At 47.2% G+C, this 19,025-nt stretch overlaps 1 protein-coding gene across 11 annotated transcripts in view; it reads left to right on the plus strand.

Annotated features, from left to right (window-relative positions):
- Positions 1-19,025, plus strand: part of GPSM1 (G protein signaling modulator 1) — a 146,564-nt gene that overhangs the window by 95,727 nt on the left and 31,812 nt on the right. For 10 of the 11 annotated variants that reach the window (XM_050926970.1, XM_050926961.1, XM_050926963.1 and 7 more), the window contains 2 exons: positions 3,846-3,916; positions 10,079-10,258. In XM_050926970.1, the coding sequence (XP_050782927.1) occupies positions 3,846-3,916; positions 10,079-10,258 (251 nt within the window). The remainder of the gene's footprint in view (positions 1-3,845; positions 3,917-10,078; positions 10,259-19,025) is intronic. The other variant, XM_050926960.1, reaches the window with a different exon arrangement.

Consider the following 19,025-nt stretch of genomic DNA (forward strand, 5'->3'; position numbering starts at 1 on the left):
TCTTAACTTTTCCCTCCGCTGAATTTGAAATCCTAGTGGCAATAAAGGAAGACGACACTGCCACAACTGAAAAAACATTGTTGTGTTACACCTCTATTACTGGGAAGTCTCAGATGAATACGTATATTAAAGTAACAAAGGAAAGGTAGGTTTGTCAGGTCAGAGATTAATGCTTTTACCTCCAACGGTCTAATGCTATTGCAAATACACTCAAGCAGTGAGGATGGAGGTGTATAATTAACGACTCTCTAGTTATCTAATCAGGGCACTGCTCTTTGATTTCACCGGGTGCTGGCTTGCTTTAGAACACTGGACTTCACCTCTCAAAGGCATTGCTTCAGCAAGAACAAAATGTGGAAACTGCTTTAAATGTTTATAATGATCTTGGTTCCAAACACCTCGCTGCACATAACGAAGGAGGCTGTCGCTTACTTACTTCAATGAAAGTTCAGTGCCTTGAGCAGCTTTCGGGTAGCTGTGGAGATTTGTGGGCACCTTTACTGAATGGTCCTTAACACCACAGCCCTCTCCCCCTCCCACCCCCCACCTTCTATTTCTCAACTCCCGTATGGACTCCCTGTTTATACAGAAGCACCCAGAGAGAATCTCTCTAGGAGCAGAAATAATAATCCTGTCCAGATTCTCAGAGTCTCACTGATACCTAGAGGGTGCAAAGCACTCCTGGATATCAGGGACAAACTTTCACAGCAGATGCAGGAGAAAGATTCTTCTGAAATGAATGTTGTCTGAGAAATGCCTTCTTTTTTTAATGGGAGGTTCCTGGAAGGTAACTCTGGTAACTGGGATGGGAGGAACACACTTCGATTTGGGGCGGGGACGGGGGAGCCTGGGTGATAGGGCCCCTCCCCTCCGTTCTGTCAGCACCCGAAGATGACTTGTGAGAAGGGAGGGAATGTGGCTCGGTGCTCAGAGCTGGGGGTGAGCATTCCTGGGGCTGCCAGGCCCTTGCTGTGTGACCTTGGGCTCAGCTCTGTCTAGGCTTCAAGGGACAGTGATGGCCTGGGGTGGGGACCCTGGAAGGGCTTGGGCAGTGTTTGCAAAATGCTTTAAAATGACTAGAGGACAGGTGCTCTATAGACAGTGGGCCAAACTCTCTGATGGTGTAGATTGGTGCAATGCCATTGGCGGCAGCAGAGCCGTGTCAGTTTACACCAATAGAGAATTTGACCCGAGCACATATTTACTTGGGCCCTGTTCGTGTTCTGAGTGCAAATGCTGCGGCTGATGATTAATGCTTTCAGATGCTGAGGCGCTGTAAGGTCTCTTAGCAAAAGTAGGCAGGGACGGAGGCAAACATTGCAAAAGCAAATTAGCTCTACCCGAGTTACTTAGAGTGGCAGAGGCCTTTCTTCCCATCTGCCCAAAAGCTGGGCGAGCTCTGTGGCTGAACCCTGGCCACCTGCCTGGTTTCCGGGATAGAGTCCTGTTTTGCTGCGCAAGTGCCAGCTGAGAAATTGGCCTTGAATTTGCAGCTGTGGCAAGGCAACAGATCTCCCTGTTGGAGGGACATGGTGGTTGTCCCGGTGTTCGCCTCGCTCTTTGCTTTCAAGCCTAACAAAAAAAATCCTTTTCTCTAGAGAAATTTACTTTCTATTTAGGTCCCAATTCCACAGACTGTTCAAATTCAGCAAAATCCATCAGCCTGTGCTCAATTTTAAGCATGTGTTGAATTCCTGTTGACTTTAATGTGACTTTAGCACATGCTTAAAACTAAGCAGGTGCTGCCACACTTTGCTGAATAGAGATGGACTTAAACATGTGTCAGTGTCTTGCTGAACTGAGGCTTTAGGACTGTAATAGTCCAAATATTTTAGGCTGACAGGACAGAGTTTAGGGGTAATGCAATTAGATATAGGTTAGTAAAATGAAATTACCATTGTGACAAGATGGCCGATGTTCATATGGTGGGTCCTGAGCTTTTCTTGGGGGAGGCTAAGACGCCACCCCTTGCCCCTGCTCCTGGGTGCCGAGGGCCCTGCTAGTGGCCCGGGAAGGTGGTAGAGGAGGGAAGCAGGGGAGGGATCTGGGTTTGCTCCTTGCTCTGAGTCCCAGCCCCTCTCAACCCCTGCAGGTTTCTTACCCTCTTCCCCCTTAGGTGGGGTTATCCTCAGTCCTTAGACGCTCGGGGTAGGGCCTCCCTTACTTCGGTTCTCTGGGCTTCTACATCTCACAACACACCTCCAAGCTCCAGTCCTCTCTCCTTCCTCCTCCCCCTCTGACTGCCTGAAGCAGGGGGGTTTATTAGATTCCTCACAGGGCCTTAATTGACTACAGGTGCTCCAATTAACCTGTAGCTGGGGCCGCCTGGGGGGCGGCAAGTGGCGCAATTTGCCCCAGGCCCTGCGAGCCCTGGCCGAGAATCTCTTCCCTGGCTACTCACCCAGTGGCAGTCCGGGTCTTCGGCGGCACTTCGGCGGCGAGTCCTTTACATGCCCCGGTTCTTTGGTGGCACTTCGGCGGCGAGTCCTTCACTCGCTCTGGTTCTTTGGCGGCACTTCGGCGGCAAGTCCTTTAGTGCCGCCTAAGATGCGGAGCGAGTGAAGGACCCTCTGCCGCCGCAGAATGGGAGTGCCACCCGGTGAGTACAAGCGCCGCAGCAGGTGGCGTCTTTTTTTATGTCCGCTCCCCCACTTTGTCCCAGGCCCCCTGAATCCTCTGGGTGGCCCTGCCTGCAGCAACCGTCCCTAGTCTACAGGGAACCACGCCTCAATTAGCCTAGGGCTTATATATTTCTCCTCTAACACTCTCTGTCACTGCTCCCTGGCCCTCTTGTGTCACACTGTGCACGAGACCACGTTTTATTACAGTGCCAGTCACAACAAGAATTACCTGGACTTTGTCGTCTCATCATATGGAAACCGTGCACGGAGTGTGCCCAAGAGAATTTCAGCCCAGCTCCCTCCAGAATAGCTAGTGGGAAGGCTCGGGCTTGGTGCACCCAGAATAGCTGAGTCTTGCAGACCATTAGGGTCCTGGTTACACACAGGCTCGCAATGCAGCTGGACTCAGCTGGGTGCTGTTGTTTCCTGTAGAAGCGTAATGCTGCTCTGCTTCCCCACAATTATTTCCCCCTCCCCGCCGCCATTTAGTCTGTCTATTACATGCGTTAGTTGCATTTTGTCTTAAACAGGTTTTAAATTCTATAAGTCTGGGAATGTACCTTGCGCTGTGTTTTGTGCAATCCCCAGTTCAATGGCACCTCAATCCTGATCCAGGTACCTGGACATACCGTAATACAAATATCTGAGATTGTTAATGGGTGTTGCTGTGGGAAATCAGAATAGTTTTACTCCTGATGAATTTGCTGTCACAGGAACCATACAAAGCTCTGTAGTTTCCATTCTCAGGAATCAGCACGGCTTTTGTTTTCTGAGCCTGAAAACTTCCAATTAGATACATGCAGCGTCCCCACTATATGCTATAGTCACCATGGCTGGGAAAATTCCTGGCACAACCCCCACCCCCACCTGGCTCTCCCCTTCTCGGGAGTCTAGGTCTGGGTGGGAACCAGGTGACATTCAGTGATTTTAGTTGGCAGAGACACTAAATTTAAAGGCTTGGGACCAGTCTTTCCCTACACAAGCAGCGACCCCTGTTTGAGAAACCCTGCTCTAGCTTTTACTGCGATAGTGGTTTGAAAAAACAAACAAAACATGTTCTGAATCTCAAGGACAACCCAGCTTCAACATCCTGTCATGTTGACTTTATATCACTCCAGTTAACAGGAGCTGGGGCTCTGCTGTGGATTGAATTTTATCTGCATGACATTAATGCCGACAATAGGTGATAGCCACTTCATGCAAGTCCGTGTTGTTGTTTTTCAGGAGCCAGGCCTAAGAGAAGCCAAAGGAACAGCATGGACAGTTTAGACCCCTTGAAGTTCTCCTCCGAAAAGGTAAGCAGAGCTGTCTGTTAAAGGAGTCATGGAGGGAAGAGGCAGGGAGGCAGGACAACCAAATTTGCATTGGCTGGCCTAGGAGATTAAATATCAGCAGGACTCTATAATGGCTTATTGGATGACTTCATCTGCGGGGACATGTGCAGTTAGTAGATATCACTAGAGTTGCTGGGATTAACCAAAGAGGGTTTCTAGGGATCCTGGAGGAGGGGAACAGCTGGTTGAGCTACAAAAGGCACTTGGTTGAAATCTGAAAAACCAATGGCTGCACCTTCTGAAAAACAGTCCTTCCTGGAGAGGACAATAGTTAGTTTTTAACTCTGTTAGCTCTTGGTGGCCAATCTCAATCCGTTTTCCTCTGGGACAGGGCTGTCTTCAGGGTGAATGTGGAATGAGAGGCTAAAGGCAGGAGCCATCACATTACCACTGAGGCTTTCCTGCCAGTGGTTTCTCCATAGGCAATGTTGGGTCCAGGCATGTTTCTTCTCTCTCTCTCTCTCTCTCTCTCTCTCTCTCTCTCTCTCTCTCTCTCTCATATATATATATATGCTTAAGCTCGTGTCTGAGCCAGTTGGGAGACGCTAAAACTTCCCATCTTCGGGGGAAAAAATAATTTTCCTGTGAAACCTTCCCAAGGCCACTGACTTTCTTCTTGGGATTCTGCTGGCAATTACTGCCTTTGTCACGGGGTCTAGTCATTCCCTCGCCTTGTGGAGATGTCCCAGGCCAGTAGCACTCTGCCTTGCTTTGAATGTAATCTATAGTAATAATTACTATCTAGATAGCCCTTTCCATCCATAGATCTAGCTGTGTTAGAATTATCACCCCTTCCTCTTTATAGATGGGGAAACTGAGGCACAGAGCGGGGATGTGGTTCACCCAAGGTTGCAGATCAGTGTGGGCCTAGCAAGCAAAGACCAGATTTCCAAAGATACGTAGGCATCTAAAGATGTGGATGGGTTCCTAGTGGAGTTTGACACAAGTGCCTAGCTCCCACTGGCTTTCAGTGGAAATCAGGTACCTAACCTGCTATGGTGTTTGTGTAAATTCTGCTCGGCGTCCATCTGTAGGTGCTGGAGCTGGGAGTTCTAACGCACCCCCGGCTTGAAAATGGTTTACTGGGTTTACAGTGGGTTCAATGGCTCTCAGCACCCCCACTATAAAAACTGTTCCAGCGCCACTCTGTCCGTCTGCATCTTTAGGCACCTAAACACCTTTGTAAGTCTGACCCCAGACCTCTTGAGTCCCTGATGAGATAGCTGCCCTGTTAATTCACCCAGCCGTTGACCGGGACACATTGTGCTGTGCAGCTGGAGTGGTGCTAGTTGTGCCAGCCTCCCCCGCGCAGCATCCAGCCTGCTGCTCTGGCTCGGGAGCTGTGACGTCCAGGCCACGGCGCTTGAGATCAGAGAGGCGTCTGAATGAGCATCTGAGAGATAGTTAGTGCTGAGTAACCGGATGGCCTTGGGGACTCTCTCGCTAATGTGTGGTTTGTTGCGTGCTTTAGTGTAATAGCTGAGCCCTCAGGCAGGATTATGAGCTTCCAGAGATCCTGCTGGGAGGCTGGAGTAAATGGGAGCTGTCAGCAGGCAGCGGCTGAGTTCTCCCATTCTCCTTTAAGTGGCCTTTGATGAGAGAGTGTATTTTGGTCTCTTCCTGGGCGGCCTCAGATGCCTTGTTCCTTCTGCTCTTCAGCCCACTTGGAGGGAATGTGATTATAGCAGGTGGGGGGCATCCGCTCTGAGCCTAGGGTGACCAGACAGCAAATGTGAAAAATCAGAACAGGGTGGGGGGTAATAGGAGCCTATATAAGAAAAAGACCCAAAAATCAGGACTGTCCCTATAAAATCAGGACATCTGGTCACCCTATCTGAGCCCCCAGTGGGGGAAGAGTGATCAGATTAAAGCTCACATCTCTATCTCATCTCTTCAGTCTCCCCAGCCCCTTTTCCACCCCATCACCCAATTCTCTCACCCTTTCCTGCCCCGATCCCTTGGACACTTTCACAGATTCATAGTTGTCAAGGCTGGACGAGATCATTTTAGATCATCTAGTCTGATCTCCTGTATAAAGCAGGCCTCAAATTTCAGTTACCCTGTATTGAACCCAGTAACTTGTTTGACTAAAGCATCTTCCAGGAGGGCATCCAGTCTTGATCTAAAGATATCGTGAATAGAGAATCCGCCCCATCCCCTGGGAGTTTGTTCCAATGGTTAATCACTCTCCTGTTAAAACTTTGTGCTCTGTTATGTGATTTGATTTGTCTGGTTTTAACTTCCAGCTTTTGGATCATGTTGGATGGAGAGTGGATAAAAATAAATGATTTTTTTAAAGGATTTTTTAAATTTAATACCGGTTTATTTTTTTAAAACAAACCTATTGAAAATTAAATATAAAATTGACAACCTATGTTAAGGCCTCAACTTATTATAATCTATTAAATTAAATACCCCCCCAAAATGCTAAGCAGTACTTGTTTGCTGTAGGTGTTTTAAAGAAAGTCAGACCACTGAACTGGTGGAAGTCACTGGGTCAGCGCCCGGAACCCGAGTTCATTGAAGTATTAAATCAGTTTTTGACAACAGTAGCCTCTTCTGCTTGTGCGGAAATATTTTCTTCATTTTAGTTTATTCAGCCAGTTCAATTCAATGACCTGTTCATTCAAAGTTAAGGAACCAATTGAGAATTGAAAAAAACAGGAAAGCTTGTTTCCCTCTTCCAATCTATGAATACAAACTAGGTGTGAGAGATGAGATCTATTAGTTCTAAAATCCTTGAAGGACATGGTGACCAAAAACAAGCTGTTCAGTTCGTTAACTACAGATAATACTTCCTTTGTTTAATAGCTCATTTAGCTTAAAATGTAAAATATGTTTTAATAAACGTTTTGGTTATGTATCCAGCACTTTTAAGGTACTTCTGTTTATGTCAGAGAAATGCTTTTTTTGTGCATTTTAATTGAATTTGTATTACCATCCAGATAGATCATGAATACAAATCACAAATAAATACATTAATCATCATCCAGTAAATAAGAAATGCATCATTAAACATATTCTAATATAAAAATGTAAAAATTAAGACTCTGAATAAATGAAGTTATATAAATTACACTGTATAATTGCTTAAATAAATTTGTATAGATACAGTATACCCTCCTCGTTACGAAAAAGTAGTACCAAATTTAGTGTAAATGCTATATTTAGCTGCAAATCAACATGTTTTAGTGGTTACCAACCAATGAGATCACCCTTTCTTTAGTAAAATAACTAAAAAGTAGAAATGCAAAGGATGATTTAAATCAGCAAGGAGTAAACCTCAATTTAAATAATTGATTTTAATCATCATTAAAATTGGTTGATTTAAATGTCTTTGATATAAATCAATCCACCCTGCTTGTTAGGTCTCTCTCTGCCAGATTAAAGATCCCTTTAGTATCCAGTATTTTCTCCCTATGAAGCTACATGTGCGCTGTAATCAAATCACCTCTCCATTTTCTTCTTGATAAACTAAACACACTGAGCTCTTTAAGTTTCTCACTCTGTGGCACTTTCTCCTGCCCTCAAATCATTTTTATGGCTCTTTCCTGCACCCTTTTAGAAATTTAGACACCAGAACTGGATGCAGTATTCCAGTATGGATCTCTCAAATGCTGTGTACAGAGACAAAATCACCTTTCTCCTCTGACTCAGTACTTCCCTGTTTAGACGTGTAGGTGCTGGAAACAGGGGTGCTGGAGGTGCTGCCACACCACCTGGCTTGAAGTGGTTTCCATCATATACAGGGTTTGCAGTTTGGTTGAATGGCTGTCAGCACCCCCACTATACAAATTGTTCCAGCCACCCCTGCATCCAAGGATCACATTAGCCTGTTTTGTCACAGCATCGCACTGGGAGCCTATGGCTGATTTGTTTCTCTGCTGTCCAGAGTCACTGTTTTCCATGCCATTTTTAGTAGCATAGTGTCCCACTGCGTGCCCCCTACCAGCGCCTTTCACTGCGGCATGTAGCCCCACACGGAGTGCCTGTACTCTACATATGTAGTGTAGACAGAGCCTTGGTGGAGTCTTTTCAAAACCCAGCCTCAACCCTTCCTGTCCTTCCACTGGGCAAAGGAGGTTCCCTTGGTCAGAGGGGATAATGAAACCAGCTCGTGGTGGGGTTGAATCATGCATTTAAAATAACAAAGTGTTATTCCATGCTGACCCAGCGCCTTCACCTGTTTTTCTGCTTTCTCTGGAGAAGTGTCTTTTGTTGTCAATATGAAGAGCTACTGCGTGTGGTTTCCCAACAGAGGGAGGTTGGTGAAGATGCATGAAAGGATTCAAGAATAGGGCTTTGCCAGCAAATGTGGATAGAACTAAGAGCCATCAAGAGATCAAAATCCCTCATCCAAACGACTCCTGAACTTTGGGACGTTCAAAACTTGGATCCAGGTTAAATCTCTGCAGCTTGATCTCCTCTCTCTGGAACCCACGTGCCTCTGCTCTTCTTGGTCCTGTCCAGACTAAGCGCCAAAATACTCCACCTCCAGGAAGCCCATTCTTGGGAGGCCCCCGACCCTCTCTGCAGATTCAGGAAGTTTAGCTAGTTCAACTCTGTTCAGACAAAACTAAAACCTCTGCCTTTTGGGTTATTACTCGCCTCTAACCCTGATCTGTTCTGGGCTCCTGGAGGATGGATGGATGAAAAGGAAGAATATCTCCCTAGGTGTGGAAGCAAGTGGATGGAAAGGAAGTGATTCTGCTCCTGCAGTAGCTGATTCCTTTGTTGAGCTCTAAGGACGCTTTGTGTTAGCAAATCAGAGAGATACCTGTTACTATCTGTAGAGTAAATGGTTTTTTCTATGACAATTACACCCACTACTGATGGAATTAAAGTGATTGAATCAATTTCTGGGGAGTTGCTTCAGAATGATTGAGTCACATGCATCTGCCTGACCTGATAGTTTTTCTCTCTGAGAAGTTTGAAATGTGACCAAGTTGCTGGGTTTTCCTCGGTTTCCTATAGGAAATCTTTGCATCCAGTTTATTATCCTTATTGAGCACTGGCCATGTGCTAGGTGGTGTAGAGGAAGATGCTGCCTCTGTGTCACGTGCTGCATCAGTGATTTAGGCCAAGACATTTGTGCAGGATTGTTTGTGCTTTTGCTACAAACGGGTGATATCTTTGAAAGTCCCAGGTCCTATTTGTTAGTTGACACCACTCAGATGTTTTGCAGTATTGTTCCAGCAAGGAATCAGGCCCCTTTGGGGAAGGGGAACTGACCGACCTGAGCAGGCTTTGAAAAGCAGCTATAGAGGTAGAGAGCTGACAGTCAGGAAGAGAGAAGGCAACTACAAGACCTCTCTGATGTGGTGGTTGCCTCCAATCACATCTTAATTCGTTGTCCTGGGATTGCAGCCAGGCCTGCAGGATGGTTATCTGTGTGCCTGGTAAATATAATATATTACTGGTCTCGACTCATATACACACACACCTAAAATATCCCTCCCTCTCTAAACAGAACACAAGTCCCCACCCGTTCCCATCCTGGACTAATTTTGTTTCCTGTGAATGATACGTCCTCTCCAGTAATGCATATTGTCTGCTACTCAGTGGTGCATCAGTCACAAACTAGGGGTCACCAAATAAAACTAATAGGCAGCAGGTTTAAAACCAACAAAAGGAAGTATTTCTTTATACAACACACAGTCAATCTGTGGAACTCCTTGCCAGAGGATGTTGTGAAGGGCAAGATTATAACAGGGTTTAAAAAAAGAACTAGATACCTTCATGGAGAATAGGTCCATCAATGGCTATTAGCCAGGATGGGCAGGGATGGTGTCCTTTGCCTCTGTTTGCGAGAAGGTGGGAGTGGGTGACGGGATGGATCACTTGATGATGACCTGTTCTGTTCATTCCCTCTGGGGCACCTGGCATTGGCCACTATCAGTAGACAGGATACTGGGCTAGATGGACCATTGGTCTGACCCAGTATCGCCGTTATAATGTTCTAAAACTGTCTATGCCTAACACTCCCTGACACCAGCAGAAATGTGCGATTATGGCTGCTAATCTCTAGGTTAATTTCTTACAGATTCTAGGTGTAAACCTGCAATCCCCACGTTAAGCCTCAGCTGAATGATTTGTGCAATAACCGTTTCTTGTCCTCCCAAGGAGCAGAATGGGGATAGTCACCACATGGGAAATCTGAAGATCACGGGAAAGGACTTCTTGTCTCTGCCTGTGAGATCCAAGAAATACCAGGAGATCCAGTCCGGTTCAGAGAGGAAATTCCAGGATTCCAATACGTCACCATTGGATGCCAGTGATGTCCGACTCCAGGTGTCTCAATCGGTAGGAAGATGAGGGTTTGGGGTTTTTTCCCAACAGAGCTCTTTGAGCTTTTAATAAAATGTTCGTTCTTGTCACATGTGTAGCCTGGCGAGGCAGGAGGTAGTGTGGCCTGGACCTGGATAGAGCACTGGACTTCAGAGACCTGGGTTTTATTCCCAGTTCTCCACTGGCCTGATGTGTGACTTTCGGCAAGTCAATCCACCGCTCCCTGCCTCAATTTCCCCATCTTTAAAATAGAGATGATGATACTGACTTCCCTTCATAAAGATCTCCTTATGAGATATACTGGTACAAAGTGCTATGTAAGAGCTGTGGATTATTATTGTTAATAATTGTGAATAATTGTGATGATGTGAAAGAGCCTATGGTTGTTTTCCATTTGCTGTTTTTACTGGAGAGGGGACGTGAACTTCTCCTAAGTGTGGGAGTGTTAGTGTGTGAGGCCAACATTTGTAGCAGTTTTGGCTGTCTCCGTTTGCTCTTCAGGGAGCGAGTGCTCAGCACTTTTGGGGAATCAGACCCTATTTAGGAGTCCCCACTTGAGTGTCCAAAATCACAAGTTGCTTTTGGAAAAGGTTGGCCCATTTTTTGTTCTGAGCCCATCCCTGGGCTGGTGCTGATGTTCTCCTCGGGGCTAGAGCTCTGGGTAGGCCCTGGGAAGCAGCTGAGCATCATTATGTGCTTTTCAGAGAGCAAGGAAGAGCGTAGGCCAGCCCCTCCTCTGTGAGGGCTCGCCGGTGACTGCATAGCATGGTCAGCAGAGGAGCTCCGCAGTGGGAAGCTGGGAATAAACAAGCTGGTGCCAGTTGTGTTCAGTTACTGGCTGTGGTGGTGTCATCTGGCAGTTACGGCGTTTGGTGTCAGAAGGGTCCCAGTCTGGGAAACTGCTGGTGTCTTTTTGTATATATTGTTATCCCTGAACATCAAGCTGTTCAGCACAGTTATTTTGGTACCGGTTTCCATTCTGACAGGGAGGTAATGGGTTACCCTGTAGAGCCTTCCTGCAGCTGTGTGGGTTCTGTGTTCAGTATGGCGGGGGGGAGTCAGACCCGCAAGCACCTGCAGGTTTCTCTATTGCGGGCAAGGTGGCTTTGAAATGTTTTTACTGAGTGATCTCAAATGATGAGCTCTGATTCAAGCAAGAATGAGATAAGTTCTTAGAGGATGGTCAGGGCTGCAGCCCCATACTCCAGGGGTGTCCCTGGCCTCTGACTGCCAGAAGCTGAGACTGGATGACATGGGATGGATCACTCAATAATTGCCCTGTTCTGTTCATTCCCTCTGAAGCATCTGGCACTGGCCACTGTTACAAGGCAGGATACTTACTGGGCTACACGGACCATTGGTCTGACCCAGGATGGCCGTTCTTATGTTTTTATCATGTTTTTATGATTCCTTAAGTGGCTGTTTTGCACTCCGTGCGACAGTTATGATTTAAATAATAAAATGGGCACTGCTAAGCCATGCTGGCTCCATGGGAATGCTCCATTCTCATGCACTCGCACAAAATCCTACGGTGGAACATTTGAGTCCAAATGCGGAAAAAACAAACAAGCAAAGGGCCTATTTTATTAGCATTAAAAACACTAAAAACAATAGGGGAAACCAAAGCTTTTGGTATGAGCTAGAAATGAATCTGAGCTGCAAAGTTCAGATTTAGACTCAAAACTTCCCTAGGGTTTGAGGTACTTGGATTTATCTCGACTGTTGCATTTGGGTTCCCTGGGTTGCGGTCAGTCTACTGGTCAGAGCCCAGGGCTGGGAGCCACACACCGCCCTACATAGGATATTAGGACTGTGTCCCTTTAAGAGAACTCTCCGAGTTGATATCCCAGTCCCAGGTAGCACCTTGGAAAATGGGAGTCTACTAGGAAGAGCGCTTTCTTCTGTTTACCCCTGCAAGGCTGGTCACCAGCTAGGAAAACAAAGGTCAGTGAGCCAAAGAGGAGGCGGCGGCACGGGGGCAGCAGAAGGAACACAGAGAAAGAGAAAACATTTCTGCCAGAAATAGCCTTGTATTTTTAACACAAACCTGCAGCCCGAAACCAAACAAAAGCCCAGCTCCAGCAAGCAGTCAGGCAAACCGCGTCCCCCCAGGAATACAATAGCGAGTAAATAGGCTGCTGTGTGTGGTAGTAAAGCCCCCACTGAACATCACTGATGGATGGTGACCTTGTGGAAGTCTTGATGCAGAAAAGCCAAGCTGTCTGCAAGCCGCCCCTGGGAGGTGAGGGTGGGCGGAGGGGGAGAAGGGTTGGCAATTGGGGAGTTGCTTTGACGCTGAGATTCAGGTCTGAACCAGAACTTGTAACCCCTTTGGTTTTCTCCTCCCCAAATGCACAGGCCTGCACACACTCACTGGCCAGCAAGGGGTAGCAGTGCTCACGCACGTGTGTGCACACATGCAAACTTTTTATTTATTGCTATTTCACAGGGAGGAACGTCGCACGTTGTGGACCAAAAGACAAGTTGCTATCCTGAGTACTTTCCAATCCTGCAGACAGGGTGCGCTCTGCTCAGGACCTTGTTGGCACTTTGAAATGTACTGAAATGGCTCTAGGCACATCCACTGCAGGATTTATACCCAAAGGATTAGTCCAGAGTAGCTATTTTGGTGAATTTCCAAGTGTAGACAAACCCATAGTGTTTACAGGGTCAGACCCTAAATTACACACACATGGATATGTTTTTTTAAGGTTAGAAGGGGCCATTCTGACTATCTTGTCTTATACATGTGCAAGCTCCCAAGCCTCTACCATAGAAATGTGCACACAGACAAGGGAATTACTGTTCCCAACGCCTTTAGGGAAATCGGACAGTGCACTCCCGAGGCAAAAGCCCCTTTCACATCTTCTCTGGCCTTGCATAGAACGGGACGCATTATATCTCAGCCTGCTCTGGCTTTTCAGGCTGAGGTTTTTCTTCTACACCTCTTTGTCTGTAATATGGGCAGAAGCTTAGGGTTCTTCTCATCTGTTCTGCACGCTGCGCCAACAGCATGGTGTGAGCCTAATGTACCCCGCAAAGCCACATGGCGTGAGAAAGGGTGGCAGAATTTACAGAAGAACAAGCCTGAGTTTATCCCTTGCAAGCACCGAACATGGCCCCTTTGATCCCGCCCCAGTAGAGAATGGACCAGAAGCTCAGGAGTGTCCTGGGCTGAAAGCTGAAGGGGATCTCCTGGCTTGTATTTGAAGGGGTGTCCCATGTTTCATGGCTGATGGCCCATATCCAGTGAAGAGCTAGCAGGCGGGGTTTGATTGGATTTGTTTTCAGTCAGTAGCCAGGCTAAGGGTTATACGCTTGTACAAACGCATGCTTTGGGGCCAGGAATAAATGAGTGTGGGCTGGTTTCCCTACTATGGCTGGTTTCTCTCTTTACACAGAGCTTTGTCCCTTGTTCTTTATCTGTCTGCCTCTTCTCGCTTTGAAATGTAGGTGGTTGCCATGAAGGATTGGAGTGTATAGCAAAATATTCATTTGCAATGGGGTGCTTGTGACTTCCCCTACTTTCCAGCAGGGGGTGATGTACCCCTCTTTCTAGAGTTTGCCCCTCTTCATACACAAAAAGCTACGGGTAGTATTTTGATTTGCCCTTTTGTAAGGTGCTGAGACATCCCTATGATGACGGCACCATAGCAGACAGTCTGATGCACTCATCAGTACTCGGTGTGTGTGTGTGTGGTGTGTGTGTGTGTGTGTGTGTGCACAGGTACTCACATGCCTCTTTGTATGTATAGGTCTATGTAATAATGTGTATGGGTGCATGTGTGGGGCCAGATTTATAAAAGTGCTGTGCACCCAATGGCCCTTTCTGTGACACTTCAGGTGCAGAGTTATTTTGAAACACTGGCCCTGGTTATGTGTGCTGAGCCCCTTACACACATGCTTAAAAAGGACCTCTTACTCCAGACTGCATCTGTATGTCATGGCCATATTATTTTGGATAATTCATGGCAACTTCTTGCCCCAGTCATTCTTCCAAAAAACTCTCATTCGATTTCCTTCTGCTTAAGCCCGATGCAGCAGTGCTGCAGTTTGCTTTATGGGCGCGTGGGTGGGCTTTTTAAGCTATAATCCTCATTTACATGATCCTTTTTTAGCTCAGATCCAGCAAATCCCACCCTAGATGCTAACGTGACGAGGTAAAATGAGATGTGTCCTCTGGGTCACAGTACAACGCTGCAGCACCAGCTCCCTGGAAGCTGCCATTGGCTGGACTTTTTAGATGAGAATCCACAAAGTCTGTCCTTTAGTGAAGACTGTCGCTTAAAGCCTCCAATGGGTGAAATCTGTCAGTGAAGGACACCAACAAAGAGACGTTTTCTTTGCTCGGAGTTTAACGTACTTAACCCCACAACACTTCTGTGCAGTAGATATTATCCCCTATTTTACGGGTGGGGAAGTGAGGCACAGGAACTACGCCCAAGGTTACACAGGAGCAAGGAACTGAATCCAAATCCCGGGCTAGTGTCTTAAAACCACCTGACCATGCTTTCTCCTTGAGAGTTGCAAAACCCTGTGCATTGCAATGCACTTTATTTCCTGTAGCATTTTGAATACCGCTTGGATTCCAAAGGGCGTTACAGAGTTAAGCAATATACCTCAGGGAAGGACTGAGAGTCAGGACACCTTGGTTCTTTTCCCAGCTTTTCTGCAGACTAGCTGTCTGACATCTTGTGCCTCAGTTTCCTCTTCTGTAAGATGGTTACTGCCTGCCTACCTCACCCAAGGTGTGTGAGCCACAAACCATCACTGTAAAGATGTATACAAGCCTGGGATGCAAGGTGCTGTATTCTTATTGTTATGGGTCTTGATGCCAATTAATCTTGGGGCTGGGTAAGGGGAAGCCATGACTTAGCTGCTCTGTAAAGTAGGAGAACGCTCAGGGGGGCCAGCTGGGCTGGGTGGGGGCGTCAGCCCCAACACGTCTAAATGGGAGGCCAGGCTATATCATTGTGCAGCAACCCTTCTGCTGTTTGGTCCCCCTGAGCCAGGAGCACTCAGTTAGTTGGGACGGTTTCTCCAGAGGAGGTTTTGCTCACCCTCTCTACCTGTCTGCCAATGTTCCCTTCTCTGGGAGCCCATCTGCCCTCTGGCCTTGGCTCTTGCACGAAGCCAGCAGGACTGGGACGGGCTCGATGGGGCCTTGAATGCAGCTAGCGTGCTGCCAGTGAGCTGGGGAAATGTGAGGACAGATCCCAGCACCTCATGGGGCTGGGACAGGCTTTGCTTTGCTTCCCGTAGATCAAGTTTGCCAGGTTTGCATAGGAAGCATAGGGCTTCTGAAGACCTGTTTCTCTGCAGTCAGGGTGCAGATTGGGTCTGGTTTAGGGTGGGGCTGGGGTTGGTGGAGAGGGATTATTCGGTTATTTTTTTATAGCAGAGCCCTAAGCAAAAGTGTGTGATGTTAAAGTTCACTCCCTTTTCCCTGTGACTGATCATATACTAAGGCTGGGTCCAAATGCTGGTGTGCTTTCCAGGGAACCCTGCGTCTTACACGGTGCATCCCCAGAGAGCTTTCTCACTACTTTACTTGGCATTGCTAAGGGTGAGATTTCCCAAAGCTTTTAAAAATGGCCCAGGAGCACGAGTCCTGTTGCTGGTCAGCTGAGGTTTGTGCTCCTAACTCACTTAAGAGCTGCTGAAATCTCACCCTAAAGCACTTCCTGTCCAAGCATCTCAAAGTACTTGACAGTAGTTGTGCCGCTGGCCTGGTCATGCCAGCATGTGTTCAGGGCAATTCACTTGTGTATTAGTATAGATCAAAGTGATTGCTGAAGGAAGCAGAGTGTATTTAGTTTTATGAAGCGTAAACAGCAATGGGATGTTACTTGCATTGTTTTCTCTTATCTGTATCCTGTTACAATGCAGCAGCAAACATTTGCATTGTACATACCCCTGTAATTAAATAACCCATCAAGGAAGCCTTGCGAAATGCTAATGAAGGACTTTATCAGAAAACATGCTCATTTCAAAGCAGATGGTCACTGTGTGTGATGGCCACAGGTCAGAGGCTCAAAGTGCGTTCCTCGCTCACCGTCGTCAAAGGAAAAGCCCACTTGGGTAGAGACACTGTCAGCTTGTGTTCTATCAGAAGAAGCTATAAATATGGATTCAAGGAAAGATCTTTCATCTCTGGACTGTTTGGACTCTTACACGGAAGTGTACTGATGCAAAGTGGTGATCCCCAGGGACAATCTGGCTACCCTGAAAAGACTTTTGGGAAACTGGCAGTTTATTACATCACTGCCACCATTTGGCATTACAAACTGTGACTCACCTGTGCATATATTTTACCTGCTTTAACCTCTCAATAAATCTCATTTCCTTTTCTTAGCTGATAAACCTATAGTTAGTTTACTAAAGAATTGCCTACCAGCATTGTCTAGGATCTAGAGTGCCAACTCATCTGCGATAAGTGGCTGATCTTTTGCAATTGGGAGCAACCTGATGTGATGTGATTTTAGTGGCTTTTTAATCACAAAGTCCAGTTGGTCTGGGAGGTAAAAGAGGCTGGAGAGGCTGAGGGTCTGTCTGTGACTCCATGGTAAGACTGGTGTAGCGCCCCAGGAGCTCACATTTGTCACTGGCTTGATGAAATCTAACTGTAAAACACCACCTGTTTGGGGTATTTACCCTGCTTTCTGCCAGTCTGCCCTGAGGCAGGAATTCACAGTTGTGAGCCAGTCCAGTCAGCGTGACAGTGCAGAGCCCTCTCCTCCATCAGAACTGCCCTGCTCTCAATTCTCTCAACACAGACCATTTATAGTCACAAGAAAGAGGAACCTGGTTTTGATTGGAATGAAGACTTACAGAGACAAGCCGATGATGTGTTTGGATACTAAACAGTTTTCATGCACGCTGTATCTCTAAACATTCCCCGTGACAAATGGCTTCACTAGGCTTTTTTTATTAGTATAGCGGGCTGTCGCTGTAAAAAGAATGGAAAATCTTGCCGATTCCCCCCATAGGCAGGATGTGGGGGGCTTTTTCTCTTGTCTTATTTAGAGTGGGCAAGTGCTTTTGGCAAGTGGTTTTATGAGCCCAGAAACAGCGCGCTGAACTGATGTGTTGGTCACGAGTACCATTGGACTGCGAGGCTGAGACGTCAAAAGCCTGACGTCACCAGCGAGGGTATGGTGCTGTGCCAACAGCAGGCATGAGTGGAAGTGACTGTGACTGGCTGTGCTAAATAGCTCGGTGGGATAGGCATTTTGCTGTGGCTGGAAAACAGACAGGGGCCCTCTCTGCATATTAGTTTATCCATGAGCGGAGAAAATTTCTCCTAACCTCTGTTATCCATGGCCTCTCCAGATGCCGGTGGTGGAACTTGCTCTGCCTGGGCTTGCATGTGAATGCCATGCAGAAGCAGCAGCTCATAACACACCCTGCAGCTCTTTTCTTAAGCACCAAAGGCCAACGTGAGCCATTTGCACTCGTGCTTGTGCGCTCTAGTGCCCTCATTCCTTTCCCAATTGATCTCAAAGTCCCTGCCCAACTATAGGGCTCTTCCTGGGTTAGCACCTCGCTATCCTAGCGAATTCCTCGCCACTGGCAACTCTCCAAGATGCACTGAAGATGTTTCAGAGACTCAGCTGCAAAGGACAGAGTATTCTCAAACGGGGCTCCCCGTCGACTCTGTTTGCGCCTCTCGCAGAGCTGCAGTACAGGAGTCGACGGGAGAGCGCTTGGGGGTTGATTTATCGCGTCTAAACTAGACGCGATAAATCAATCCTGGCTGGATCGATCGCTGCCCGCCGATCCAGCGGGTAGTGCAGACATACCCTTATTCTGCAATACGTGTCCACAAGGGGGATTGTACCAGTATAGCTACACCTGTTAACTATACTGCTATAATTACAGCAGTATAACTGGTAAAACTTCCCCATGTAGACAAGCCTTAGGAAAAAGGAGGAGGAAGAGAAGAAGAAAAAGACTAGCTGGAATCATGGAGAGACAAGACCACTCAGGGATTTGTTACATTCTAATAGGACAACACTGTGGCTGCCACCTGGGACGCTGCCACAGTTGCGTAGATTCCTTTGCAGTACCAGGGGTAGGTACCTGAACTTTCACCAGGCTCCTGAAGTGCTTTTCCTCATGGTTTACTTCTGCAGGGACCAGTCAGTGCTGCTGAGTTCCAGCCAGAAGCAGGAGAGCCTCATTACCAGCAGAGAAACTGTTCCCAAGATATTTGCTATGCAGAGGCTGGAAGCCTCAACAGAGAGCCTGCCCTGGAGAGCTTTCTAGAGCCTCTTCAGAGACAGAGCTTTCTGAAGTTCAGCCCTTGCTCGTAGCCGTCTCCCCCTACTTGCCACAAGGAAAAGGTCTGAAGTATGTGGTCTTTTGTGCACACAAGGGGCCGTTTTCTTTTTGTTCTTTTCCCCGGGCCAAGCGAGCAGAAAGGGTAATCTCTGTACAAGGAGTGGAGCGTTCTAGGAATCACATTCGTGAGCTGTAGAGACGCAGCACAAATAGCTGAGTGGGATCCAAGCCAGGCTCATGTGCTTCGCAGCCCAGAGCTTTCACTTCCCAGCAGCACACGTGTGGTATCTCTCCCTGAATCTGAAACCCTGGGATGGACTGACTGGGGGAGTGGAGGAGAGAGGCTGGACCGGTTGGTGCATCGCAGTGAATCTCCGCTTGGAAGGAGGTTGTTCTGTAGGAGCAAAAAGTAGCCTCACAAGGAGACAGGCTCACATCAGTTCTACCAGCTCACATATTGATTATCAGAGCAGCGTGGCTTCCATGACTGTTAGCAGGG

Source organism: Gopherus flavomarginatus, chromosome 17, assembly GCF_025201925.1.
Source record: "Gopherus flavomarginatus isolate rGopFla2 chromosome 17, rGopFla2.mat.asm, whole genome shotgun sequence".
Taxonomy (NCBI): Eukaryota; Metazoa; Chordata; order Testudines; family Testudinidae; genus Gopherus; species Gopherus flavomarginatus.